Here is a 14,322-nt window from a genome sequence, read left to right as displayed (position 1 = left end):
ATAGAACCTGTTAGTTTTGTTTCTCTGGAGCACCCTGACTAGTGCACTATCTATTTAGCCTCAGGTAAGCTCCCACCACATCTAGTAAGGGGAGAACGATACACTGAACACTAAGAGAAATAATATATTATATATGTCATAACAGAATTATCTTAAAAGCAAACATGAAACACACAAAAGAGAGAGGTCCCTTCTATCCTCTGCAGATCAGAGAAAGTTTTCTTTGAGGTTGATCTAAGCTTGAGGGATGAATAAATATTCTGCAAGCAGATGGGAGGGAGGGTGGGGAAGCTGCAGCCTGGCACCACATGCTCCCTGCCTGAGTCGAGGCCCACAGATCTACAACAGCACGGCGTATTAGGAAGCCACGAGTAGGTTTATATAGCTCGAGCATAGGGTGAGTGGGAACTGGGGCAAGAGGGAAGGCAAGTGATGGAGCCAGAAAAAATATGAAAGGGCCAACTCATGAAAGCTTTGGTGCAACAAGGCACGCGGCTTAAAATTCATCTTGCAGGGAAACACAACAAGGTTCCAAAAACAGGCAAACATGATCACAGTGGCAGCTTCAAAAGATATTAATATCTCTGGTAGCAGTGCTGAGAACAGGTTCAAAGACCTGAACCTGTTTAGGAGGGCAGAGCAGGCACAGAGCAACCACACTGCAGGTAACAGTTTGATCGGGCTACCATAACAAAGCACCGTAGATTAGCTGGCTCAAATGACTGAAATCCATTTCTCACGGTTCTGAAGGCTGAGAAGTACCAGATATAGGTGCTTGGCTGATTAGGTTCCTGGCGAGAGGGCTCCTTCTGGCTGGTAGACAGTTGCTTTACTGCTCTATCCTCACATGGCCTTTCCTCGGCGCATACATGGAGGAGAGGGGAAGAAATGGAGAAGGGGCAGGAGTGAAGAGTCAAAGAGAGACAGATCCTAAAGCGACCAATCCTATCCAATTAGGACCCCATCTCTGTGACCACATTTAACCTAAGCTACTTTCTAACAGCCCCATCTCTAAATACAATCACCCAAGGGGCTGGAGCTTTGACATGTGAATACTGACGGGGGGATGCATTTCAGCTGAACTGCAGAGATCTAGTTTAAGAGACGATACAGACCTAAGTTCAACCAACAGCAGTAGTGACGGACGAAGACGAGATGCAAAAAAGGTAAAATAAAAAGACCTGGCCACACATTAAACACGAAGAGTGAAAGGACTATGAAGCTTCTAACATAACTGGCTGAAATGTGGTGCCGTCTGTTTAAAATACGAAAGCAGGTTACCGGCCTCGCAGAACCTCAGGCACTTCAGGCTTAGAAAATGCAGGTCCAGTGAAGAGTGGAAGTATGTAGTCAGACTGAAAACAGGAATTATTGAGGATCTATTCATTCTTCTAATGCTATTCATTCTTCTAAATGCTGTTAGCAGTTGTCCAATCAAGGTGGAAGATGTAAAGATGCTTATTGTACTATTTTTCAACATTTCTATGTGTTTGAAGTTTCACAAGTTGAATGTTGGGGGAAAGGAAGCTGGTGATAGGAACCTGAATACGCTTCGCGTTTGTGAGTGAGGCTTGCTCCCTGGCAGGGAGTCAATCGTCACTGACAGGTCTGAGATTTGATTTTGCCCTAGTTGCAAACTAATCAGCTAGCCTGCTACTGTTTCATGGGTGCTAATGCAAGACACAAAACTTCTGGGTCACAGACAGAGGGCTTTACTCATCACAGCATAGCATCAGCATATTTGCACTGGTTTCCTGGACCTCAAGTCCATGGAGCACAACATGATGTGACCATAGATGGATGCTGCACACACAGAGGTTCAGGTTGAAGCTGTGAAATACCAAGCTTGGGGAACTTACCATTTGACAGCAAGCTGTAAGCAAGCCTGTTCTTTGTCCCAGAGAAAGACATAACTTCATGCTTCAATACTGCTTGTTGTAAACACAACTCTTGAGAAATGGCCCAGGTGAAAAAGCAGGCAGGGCCTTGTATTCTTGGCATATCCAATATGACATACAGGAGTATGAGAGATTCACAGAAACTGTCATGATGCTCACCCGCTGAGTTCATCGCCTCTGTGACACCAAACACATTTATGCCTCAGGCAAAATACTAAACAAGGTACTTCTAAAAAATGGAATAAACTATTGGGAGACAACTCAAGTCCTAGAATGGATGCTGTTACCCCAGGAAAAAAGTACTCCAAATTCTAGTATTTGATGGGTCCCAAATGAAATGGTGGGCTTCCCAGGTAGCCCTAGTGGTAAAGAACCCGCCTGCCAAAGCAAGAGACTAAGAGACACAGGTTTGATCCCTGGGTTGGGAAGATCCCCTGGAGGAGGGCATGGCAACCCACTCCAGTGTTCCTGTCTGGAGAATCCCAGGACAGAGAAGCCTGGCATGCTATAGTCCATGGGATCACAAACAGTTGGGCATGACTGAAGCAACTTAGCACAGCACATGACAGATAAAATGGTACAGGCCAAGAGCACTGAAGCATGCCTGCCAGGGAGCAAGGCTCACTCACAAATGCGAAGCGTATTCAAGTTCCTATCACCAGCTTCCTTTCCCCCAACATTCAACTTGTGAAACTTCTCAAACACACAGAAATGTTGGAAAATAGTACAATAAGCATCTCTACATCTTCCACCTTGATTGGACAACTGTTAACAGCATTTCGCCATGCAAACTTTCTTTTTATTTCCCTGAGTTTTTCCTCTTCTTTAGGACGCATTTAAAAATAGTGTGCAGGCACCATGACTTTCTCCTTAAATATTTCACTAGCATCACCTAAGAATAAGGACATTTTCCTACAAAACCATAATACGCAATATTTCATACCTGAAAACCATGAACAATTCTTCCTCGTTGCCCCTAAAGAGTATAGAGGTTGTTTGTTTTACCTTATTATTTTTTTAACCAAAGTCCCATCAGTGCTCATATATGCAAGCTAGTTGCCGTCTCCTTGTTTACGTTCATCTACAACAGTTTCTTTACTCCCAACACAGGAATCTTTCCAGTATTTTTAATGGTATTGTCTTCCACATGTCCCTTGTATTGGATCGTGTCCTTGTGGTATCATTTGTTCTTCCCTCTATTCCTGTATTTCATGAAAATGGAATACAACTCTAAAGGGCTGATTAGCGTCAGAGTCAGCGTACGTAGAAAGAATATCCACAGTTAATGCTGTGTTCTTCAAACAGCATCCTATCAGAAGATATAGAATGTCAAGTTATTCTACCACTAGTGATACTAACTTTGTTCATCAGGTACTGTGCTGACAGCTAAATCTCTATTTTAAGGTATGTATTTTTCCCCTTACAATTGCAAGAAATCTCTGAGTTGATACTCTGGGAAAAGTGCAAATATTCTGTGCAAACATACTGTGCACCTTCTTCATGAAATCAACTATTTCAAGAAGGGGTTGTATGGTAGTTTTCCTCTTCTAAATTAACAACCACAAACTTAATTTAACAAGTCACCACAAACAAAATAGCTTTAAACATGGTTCGGTATCTCACAATTTATAGATCACAAATGTGGGTTGGTTCCACTGGCGTCTCTGCTTTAGGTTTTGCAAAGCCAAAATCAAGGTGTCAGCCAGCTGGGCTCTTTCCAGGAGGTTCTGGAGCAAGTTCCCTTTCAAGTTCACTCAAGTTGTTGGCAAAATCCAGCGCACTGAGCTTTCCTTGCTTCTTATTAGTATAAGGGAACCCTGAGCTCCTGCTGGCCTCTCTCTGGTTCTGTCTCAAAGCCAGCAATGGCGTGTGAATCCTCGTGCCTGAAGCCTCTCTCCCCGACTCTTTTGCAGAATCTCTGTGACTGACTCTTCTGCCCTTTCTCTTTGGCTTTTAATTGCTCTTGTGATTGTACAGAATTCACCCAGATAATCCAGGACAACCTCCCTATCTTAAGATCTTAAGATCAGCTGACTAGTAACCTTAATTACATCTGCCATGTAAGTCTCTTCACTTCACGGTAGATCCCAGACTATTGGTTGACTGGGACTCTTGAGGGAACATCTTTAGAATGATGGTGATTTTCTAATTATATCTTTTTTTTTTTTTTTTTACTGTTAGTAGCCAGTATTCTTTGGTAAAGTAAAACATTCCTGCTTCAACTGCAAATGAATATGGTTTCTCATAAAATGTCGAGCTACTTAATTCTTTCCCTTTGATTACCAATTTTCAGATAATTTTCATCTTATGACAGCATATTAGCTATATTATAAAAATGCTATGGAATCATGACTTTTAATGAAATATTTTATAATCAGTAGAAGCCTTATTCTGTTTTACCCTCAAATTGTCCCAATTTTGGCCAAAGGAAATCCTCTCAAGTTGGGTTTCTTTGTCCTATTCACATACTGAGCCATTAAACTGAGGGTTTGCTTTCCAAAAAAGACAATGTCCCAGGCTCATCTTATGTTTTCTCTGCCACAGAGATAGTGCTGAGCCAAAACTAGGACCCAGATCTCCTGACAGCCAGGCCTTTGTTTCTGTCACAATATGAGATATGGGAATTTCACATTATATGGAGGTATCAGTCACACATAATCACTGGCATCACCAACTCAATGGACGAGAGTTTGAGCAACTCCAGGAGGCGGTGAAGGCCAGAGAAGGCTGGCTGCTACTGTTCATGGGATCACAAGGAGCCAGACGCGACTGAGCAACAACAGTTCAGTTCAGTTCAGTTCAGTCGCTCAGTCGTGTCCGACTCTCCGCGACCCCATGAATCACAGCACGCCAGGCCTCCCTGTCCATCACCAACTCCCGGAATACACTCAAACTCATGTCCACAGAGTCGGTGATGCCATCCAGCCATCTCATTCTCCATCGTCCCCTTCTCCTCCCGCCCCCAACCTTTCCCAGCATCAGAGTCTTTTCCAGTGAGTCAACAAATCACATTATATGCAAACACTTGACTATTAACGTAACAGCTTACATTATTATTCTTTAAAGTTGTTCCCATTTCAAATACCTGAATATGGCCATTGGAAAAATCCAATTTTTATAGCTGCATAAATTCCGTTTTTTTAGTAGTAGTACTTTTCAATAACTTTGCACTGTTTTACAAGGCATATTACTAATTTAGGTCCGGGGCGGGAGCGGGGGGGGGGAGGGGGGGCGGATTATGCCTTTACTTTCTTTTTTTTTAAGTGTGGTCCTATTCATGAATAAAAAGCCAAGCTTTTAAGACTGTTCAATCAATACTATCCTCTTACTAAGCACACTAACAATTTGTTAACTTTTAAAGAAGTAAACAAATATCAAAGGAAGTGCAAAGACCCAATTTAGGCAAAAAACTCAAGTCTTTCATTAAAATTTCTTCTGGATTACAAATTCTCCATTTAATAATAATACAGTATTGACACGAAAGAGATAGTTGAAAAAATTTGACAAGTTACATGCTGGGTTTTTCCATTCTATATATTACTTAAATGACAGCCTTTCTAATGTTTCAAATGAAACATTATTCCTTGGTATAACATTCGTCTCCAATATACATGCATGAAAATTTCTATTCTGAAAATCACCCTTTCACACCACTCTCCCACTTCTTTAAAGTATCTTTCTAAATTTAGACAAATTAACCAAACTTATTAAAAGCTATATGTTTTTATCAAGTTATATGTAGACAGTAAAAATATATATATACATATTAGCAAAAGCATTTGTTTGACTGTAAAAATGTAACTATGTGAGTGTAAAAGAGTACTCTTTTGTGTAGTTATGACACTGCATTCTAAAAAGAAAATGACATCTCAGTTTATTTTACTTACACAATAAGTTTAATTTACATAGAAATGATAGAGCATTTCAGGAGCAAGTCTTAAAAACAATTTCTGCTGAATGACTGCTATAATAATCTCCTTAAGAGAGAAATAAACATAAACTAAAATGGCAGTTGTGAAACATATATAGTACCTCTCAGCTGAAGACAAAACTCAATATTCTGTAGGAAAACACTTAAGAAAACAGAAGGGGCTTTGGTTTAGATTGTTAGCTGAAGTCAAAGCTGTCTCCTTAAAACTTAAAATTTAAGCATGCCAAAAGTTTAAGAGGCAGACTCTCAGGCAATAAACCCAAATTTCTGAATTCTGCCCTATCCATCACTGAGGAGAAAAGTTTTTTCAGTGCTTTTACATGGAGGACACTGGTGAGAGACTTATCACAGGTTCTCACTTAACGGAACTAGAGATCTTATTGGTAATAAGCATTAAACTATTTTCAGAATTTAAACATTACAATGTTTATATGTTTTCTGGGAACTGTAGATGCTTATATGAGGACCTGCATTTTCAGAATAATGGTGACATGTCTTGAGATTGACTATGAGGGTTAAAAATTTCTGTGACTCTCTATTTGCATGAAAGTAAGGAGATCAAACCAGTCCATTCTAAAGGAGATCAATCCTGGGTGTTCATTAGAAGGACTGATGCTAAAGCTAAAACTCCAATACTTTGGCCACCTCACGCAACGAGTTGACTCACTGGAAAAGAATCTGATGCTGGAGGGATTGGGGGTGGGAGGAGAAGGGGACAACAGAGAAGGAGATGGCTGGATGGCATCACCAACTCGATGGACATGAGTTTGAGTGAGCTCCAGGAGTTGGTTATGGACAGGGAGGCCTGGCGTGCTGTGATTCATGGGGTCGCAAAGAGTCAGACACGACTGAGCGACTGAACTGAACTGAACTGAAAGTGTTAGTCGCTCAGTGGTGTCTGACTCTTTGCAACACCATGGACTGTAGCCCACCATGTTCCTCTGTCCATGGAGTTCTCCAGGCAAGAATACTGGAGTGGGTTGCCATTTCCTTCTTCAGGGGATCTTCCCTACCATGAAATTCCTTGGACATCAAATAAATCTGTCCTCTGCGCTAGAAGAAGACACAATGTCTGTCTTCTAAGTCTGCTTCCTAATCGGACATCTTAAAAAAGATTGTTCAGAACAAAAGCTGTCAACGCCTTTGCTCAAAGATGTGCAGAAGAGATCCGGGAAAAGCTGTATTCCAGAAAAGATAAACTTAATTTCATATATTCTTTATGGAACTGTTTAATCAAATAATTCATTTTGACTGCTTATATTAGACAGCCAAAATATAAATAGAACTTTCAGCTTTTCTTTATAAAAATTAAGCAGTTGTCTAGTTATTGCAGTAAACAAATGTGTTTGTATGCATTTTATGAAAAACACAGAGTATGACATCAAAAATCAGAGACATCACTTTGCTGACAAAGGTCCATATAGTCAAAACTATGGTTTTTCCAGTAATTGTATATGGATTTGAGAGTTGGACCACAAAGGAGGCTGAGTGCCGAAGAATTGATGCTTTCAAATCGTGGTTCTGGAGAAGACCTGAGAGTCCCTTGGACTGCAAGGAAATCAAACCAGTCCATCCTAAAGGAAATCAACCCTGAATATTCATTGGAAGGACTATGGTGAAGTTGAAGCTCCAATACTTTGGCCACCTGACGCGAAGAGCTGACCCACTGGAAAAGACCCTGATACTGAGAAAGATTGAGGGCAAGAGAACGGGGCGACACAGGATGAGATGTTTGGATGGCACCATCAACTCAGTGGACATGAGTTAAGGGAGACAGTGAAGGACAGGGAAGCCTGGCATGCTGCATGCAGTCCATGCGGTTGCAAAGAGTTTGAGATGACTGAACAACTGAACAACAAAAATATGATACTGATGGGTAAAACTCTGAGCTTTAACAAAACATTCACTTGAATGACAAATGACATTTTCAAAGGTTCCTACCAGTGGTAGCATTAAAGAGGCAGGTAATGTTTCACAAGGCCTAATCCTTTATCAAGTCAAAGATAAGTAGTTTATATCTAATTTATTGGCCAATAGCAATTTTCTTCCTATAGATAAACACTTTTTTGTAACCTTCAGTAATAACTGATAACTGTATTTGTATATACTTAAAATGCACAATAAGATGATTTTATAATTGCCAGGAAATTGCTAGGAAAAAATGCCAAGACCAGGATAATTAACACATCCATCATCTCACATAATTAACAATGGTAACTCTCTGTGCTTTTTGTTTTAGATAAGAAGACTTATTCTTCCTGGCATGGCAGAGGACTCATCCTCCTAAAAACATTAAAAAAAATAAAATTTAACTTCAATTTGTTCCCCTTATAATGACTCATTACAAAATATTAAGGTCATGAAAAGATTCGTATAAAAACATAACATTTTAAACTGAAATTATGTTTCTAACGTTACCACTAAAAATAAATACAAAAACCTTTTTGAATCATTTTGTAGAAAGAACACGTGTACTGCTTCAACTTAAGCCTTTATTCTGACTATTTAAATTTGGAATAAAAACAAGGTTAAATCATATCCACAACCATACCTCTCCCAGTGCTTCATATCTTTTCTGATTCCATCTGTGCAAGTCTTCCCGGTAGTTAAAAACAAACGGCTCCCCAGTTTTTATGTGTCTTAACTGCCCCTCTAGAAGACAAACAAACAAGTTTATTTGTTCGAATAGTGCTATGATTCAGAGTATATTTATAATAAGATGTAAAGTATAATAAGTAATGTCTAATAAAAATTTAATGACTCAGGACATTCTCATGTTTTTCATTAGATCTTTTTCTTTAAATATCCATATGGTGCAAAGGTATATACGGTATAAACAAAGGACCCAAGTACTCAAAGGCTGTGTCTTCCATCTTCATTTCTCTAACCCAAAGCAAGTTAACAATATTTGAAGGCCTACAATATACGAAGATTTTTGCTACCTATATAGCCATGAACATGGTCCCCATTCTTAAGCTTAGAGGCTACTTGAGGAGTAGAAGCATAAATATTTAAAAGTAAGCAACTTTTTACAAAGAATGAAGTCAACAATCCAAAAATCTACTACAGGCAATTCACATAGATAATAAAGTCTAAAATGAGTTTAGAAAAATGAAGGCTATAGGCTAGACTAGGTCCAAAGGTTTTAGTGAAATTTCTCAACTGGCTTGAAACACAATTTCAAATGGAAGTGGGAGAGAGCCAGTGAACCAACGCAGGTTTAGACTGCTAGGTAGGAAATGAGGCATGAGCAACATGGGGTGACCTAGCTGAAAAGGAGGCACGCTCATCTCTAAACCCCGTCTCAGACACACCAAGGGGGGCTCACAGATTTGCTACAAAAATAACCAGAGAGACATTTCCAACTCCAGCACAAGGAGCCCTCCGCACACAGTGGATACAAACTAACCACAGGGGCTTCCTCAAGTAACCTTAGGCAGCTAGGAGCCTGCTGCTGCTGCTGCTGCTGCGGCTAAGTCACTTCAGTCGTGTCCAACTCTGTGTGACCCCATAGACAGAAGCCCACCAGGCTCCCCCGTCCCTGGGATTCTCCAGGCAAGAACACCGAGGTTCATAAATATTCTACACACATACATATACATCTGATTACAACAGACTGGATTATGGGAAGACACGTGCAACAGAGCCTGTTGTTATATAACTTGCAATTGTCAATCGGCCTTGAATGTATGCCTATTTGCATTCCCTTTCTTGACTGGTGGTGGGTACAAGCCCTATTCTGCATAGGGCACAACCAAAAGGAAGTATAAAAAGGGGGAAATCAAGAGGGATTGTTACGATGACTTCTTTGGGATCAGCCGGCTTCCACATCTTGGGAGTGTCTGTGTAATAAAAGATCTGTCTGCTTGAGCCAACCTGAACTGTGACTTGTCTGTTATTTTAAACCCTTTAGTCCGTGCCAAATTTTCGTTTTGAGGAGACAAGAACTGAGGAAGAGAAATAAACTGACCTGATAAGACTGTCAAGACAAACTCACAAAGTTCAGTGACTGTACTGAAAATAAATAACTTTATTAATAATTTCAATGGTCCAGGCAACCAAAAGGCACAGGCAAAGTAGGGAGTGGTTTGCAACAGCCTGGCTGTATCTTCCCAGTCTTCTGTACTCACTGGATAGCACGCTCTGGACCAGAACAGGTGATGTCTCTAAGTGGGGCATATGAGTTACTGCACACACTGGTAAGCATGCTGGTTATAAACACTTCTACTTTATGTGCCAGAGAGTTGTACTGCTTATGTGATATTTTTCGAAGAAACATGCAATTACATATCTGCAGATTTTAAGTTTAACTGTAATCAATGCCAAACCAGTTAACTTGTTCAAAATACTTCATGGAGAAGGATTCTCCTCACGGCAGACCAGAGCATTCTCCTGGTATTCAGGAGAGAAAAACACAATAGAACAAGTGCTGAAACAACTTGATTCTACTCAATGAAAACAGAATTTTGAAAACAAAAAAGATGGCAAGTTCAAATACTGGTGCACAACCCAGCTTAATAGAAACAGAGTATTGAGATTAATTGAATAATACAGCAATGAAGAAAACATGAAATCAAATAGTAGAAGCCTCAAACTTTAGCCTTTAGCCTTTATCCTAGGAGTGGCAGAAGAGGTACATGGTCAAGCTGAACAGAGTTATTAGTATTTGATTTTTATCCAATGAGGGCTTGCAAGAGTGAACAAAGACTTGAAAGGAAAGTTATGGCACCAGAGCTAAAATCCAGGAAACATTACTACTCTAAGTAAAACTATATCATTATTTTTATGAATCAATTTTACTACACACACTAGGTATTTTTAATATAAGGGCTAATTCTTATTTCTAAAGTTCTTTAATACTCAACACGAGACCCAGCACTAGATCACCATAACAAACACTCATTTATGGTCAGATGATGCCATATAAATTATAAGGTACATCTATGTCTTTCTTTTGAGGACAGGGAAATTCCCATTTAAGATACCAATACAAGTGAATTGAAGGTATCTGCAAATCTGACTTGTGATTTTGACTAAAGCACCCTTAAAGGCATGTGGCACATAGTAACGTGTAATATTGCTGCAGCTAAAATTTGAAATGTATTTTCTATGGAACTGTTGTGTGAAAGGGAAATAAATGACTTACCAAGAGAGCGAGTTTATGTAGTTAGATGTAGATACATCTACATCTCAAAGAGAAGTTCTCTGTTTTTTTTAAATTCTCTACTCATTTTGAACATAATGATTCTCATAAATTGATAATGATTTTGATACTTTAGGAAAAATGAGCCTTGCCAAAAAAACCAACTACTAACACTGTATTAAAAGTAAAAAAAAGATAAAGAGGCAAAGAGAGTAAGCATTCCTAACCAGAAAAGATAATCTGGATCACTTACAATTGGATTTGCAAATTATATTTCTCAAAGGTTTTGAAAATCTCTTTAGCAACTGTCAGAGGTCTGATTTAGGACATTTTAGTCTCCTAAAATCAGTTGTAAAATCTCCAGTGTATAACCAAATGCGTGTTATTTTGAAAGCGTATCCATATATATTACCGGATTGGTGGTAGAGTCTGAGACCCAAGATAAGCTATCAATGACATACATGAATTAATAAACTGAAAATATTCAAGACACTTTCTGACAACAGTAAGAATCCAGTAAAATTCAGCTATCATGGAAGACAAGCTTCAAACTCAAAACAGTTTGTTGCTGAGTTTTTTATATATATATATATATATATATGTATGTATGCATGTATTTTTTTGGTGATACAAAAGCGTGATTTCTCACAGTGCTGCACCAAGGTATAGGGAGTAAGAGTGAGGGTGTAAGGGGAAAAGCCTTCACCTTCATCTTTCAAGGCAAAGGCATTTGAGCTGGGTCGTATACCAAATGCAACTGGAGAATGGCTAAACAGGCACTTTAAACACAAAGAGTATTTGAAAAGGTACAGTGATTTGAAAGAATAAGGTATCAGTTTGATGCAGGTAAAAAGAATCTCTTCCCCTTTGTTACAGTTTTCTTTTTCCTTAGAGTGAACTCTGTATCTTAATTCTTCTTTATCCAACTAAGAAATTTAAAATTCTTCAGAAAAATTTAGAAGTTTCTTTAGTCAATGAAAGTTTCAATTCAAAGCTTTTTTAAGTTTTTGCATTATAAACCCTGAAAAAAAGTCCCTGAAGATTATAAGATAGGACTGCCCTCTTAGTGATTTAATACTGAAACTAGCTTCTTGGTTTCAAATCCTCACCTCTTTAAAAAAATACTCACCATTCACCCTGAATTCAACCCTGAACTGTATTGTGCTAAAAATAAGATCCATAAAAGTGGCATTCTCTCCTTGGAATGCAAGCAACTTTGCCCGTACTGTAAGTCTACATTTATGCAAGACAATGTCCAGGATATTAAAAAAAATACATGATAGGTGTGTGCAAGGGTGCTTACACATTCAGGTATATACATGAAAGCACACATTTTGCATTTGCAAAGGTGTAGGTGTGTCCCAAAGTTAATATGTGCATGCAAGAATGTAAAAATGTAAGCAAAGATGTGTGTGTATAAACATATCTGATAAGAAAGTGAGAGATAAAAGTGTACTGCTTCTTTGTTTTTCATTTCCTTTAAGAAATGCTCAAGGAAGATGAAAGGCAGACTTCAATGAAAACTGGTGTCTTCTGTTCATAAAGCAAACATAGTTCTATGATTCATCTGCAATACCAACGCATGCCCCCACCCCCGGCCTGAAAGAGGAATCTGGTCATTGTTTCAAAGGGGCAGGAGCAATGTTCGTCTCAGAGTTCTTTAGAGTCTGTTAATTAAACAATAAAGAAATTTTAAAATTTCTTTTAAAAACAAAATATACTCACACATACTTTATCAAAATATATCCTTTATTAAAAAGCATGTAAATTAATATCAGAAAAGAGATCAAAGTTTCTAATATGTTCTAATACTTTCTAACATGTCTGTAATATGTTCTTATATGTTCACTTAACATTCTAGTACACAGAGACTATCAGCTATAAGCTCTAACACCCGTAATTGATACTGCAAAGACACATCGAACTAGGAAGGCCTCATTGGTAGGAACTGTATGGACGCTGCAAAAAACGAGAGATTCTCCTGTGGCCGTATTTACAGCTTTAAGTACATCAAGTGACAGGACATCTGAACTCTTCTTGTAACTTACTGTATAGTTCCTCTTTTGCAACCTGGCTCTGACTTAGTATTAGAAAACTGATTAGGCTTTTGCACTTTTTGTAGGTGGTATGACAACAGTCAATGTGAATAGAATAAAATAAATCCATGTAAAATTAAAAAAACGCACACAATGATGACAGATCACCAACTGAATTGATGTAGTACAACAGACAGCTACAATTCAAATGCTGCCTGGCCTGGAATAACACTACCTCTCAAGTATTACAGTATCACTAATCCAGTTTCATGGTTCTTTGTACAAGAAACATTCTTGCAATCTATGGTACTTTATTCCAAGTCCCAAGCTTATTTTATTCAGAACTTAATGAAGTTTTATAATAAGGATGTTGCCTAAAAAATAATAATGGAATCAAGTATTATGTTTTAAAATAGTGTCACAGATAATTATTGCCAGTCACTTCATCTTTTAAATAACACATGAAATAATAGCATCTTTCTACACTATTAATTGGGAGTTCCAGCTGGATACAAGGGAGTTGAACCCTCAAGACTGAAAATACCTAAGCTGAATTAAATTCATATTCGTTGGTTTAAGTGACTTGACAAGTATGGAAAATTATTACTTGGCTCTTTTACTTGACAGAAGAATTTCATCATGAAAGGATAAGATATTATTTCGCAAAAGAAACACGTAAAACTTTCTAGCTGGCAAATAAACATTTCGGATTGTTTATTTTCTATTAGCATTGTTAAACAAATCTTGCATATGTATAGCATACACCACTTACTTTCATTAAAAGCATATTCAAATCCTTCCAGTGTATCAGGAAAATCAAGAGGTGGTTCATCTTTTTTCATCAGTTCATCCAAATCTATCCTAGATAATAAATCTAGAAAAGAAATGACATGAAATTTACTTATATTAATTTTCATAATTAATAACAAAGATGGTATCTTATATTATTTTAACTTTTTTTTCTTTTTCTATTAGGTTACCTTTTATGTGTTGCCTTAAATGATAATATTCTTATTAATAATTTTTTAAGTTACCAAAATGCTTTACTATGATGACATACAGTATCAATATAGCATAAGTACTTTCAAAACTGTAATTCTCCAAACAATCACAACTCAGATCCTATGTACCACAATGATTAATTATGAACTTCTTTCCCTTCAGAATATACAGCTACTATTTTGTACCTTATTAACCTCCTTCTATCATTTTTAAAATTTTCAGAAATTAATATGACTTTTAAAGATCACCAAATCTTACTAGTGTTATGAATAAGGGAACTTAAAAATCTAAATAATAGTAATATAGCATCAG

The 14,322-nt window shown here is 38.0% G+C and overlaps 1 protein-coding gene across 6 annotated transcripts in view; it reads right to left on the bottom strand.

The window, feature by feature from the left end:
• The window catches only part of ARB2A (ARB2 cotranscriptional regulator A), a 422,973-nt gene that overhangs the window by 360,471 nt on the left and 48,180 nt on the right, over positions 1-14,322 (bottom strand). For all 6 annotated transcript variants that reach the window (XM_055429378.2, XM_055429376.2, XM_055429381.2 and 3 more), the window contains 2 exons: positions 13,781-13,882; positions 8,381-8,481 (listed from right to left, as the gene is read on the bottom strand). In XM_055429378.2, coding sequence (XP_055285353.1) covers positions 8,381-8,481; positions 13,781-13,882 — 203 coding nt within the window. The remainder of the gene's footprint in view (positions 1-8,380; positions 8,482-13,780; positions 13,883-14,322) is intronic.

This window comes from Moschus berezovskii, chromosome 8, assembly GCF_049115385.1.
Source record: "Moschus berezovskii isolate FMDL1 chromosome 8, NW_MosBer_1.0, whole genome shotgun sequence".
Classification (NCBI taxonomy): domain Eukaryota; kingdom Metazoa; phylum Chordata; class Mammalia; order Artiodactyla; family Moschidae; genus Moschus; species Moschus berezovskii.
This window is presented reverse-complemented; position numbering and strand designations above follow the sequence as displayed.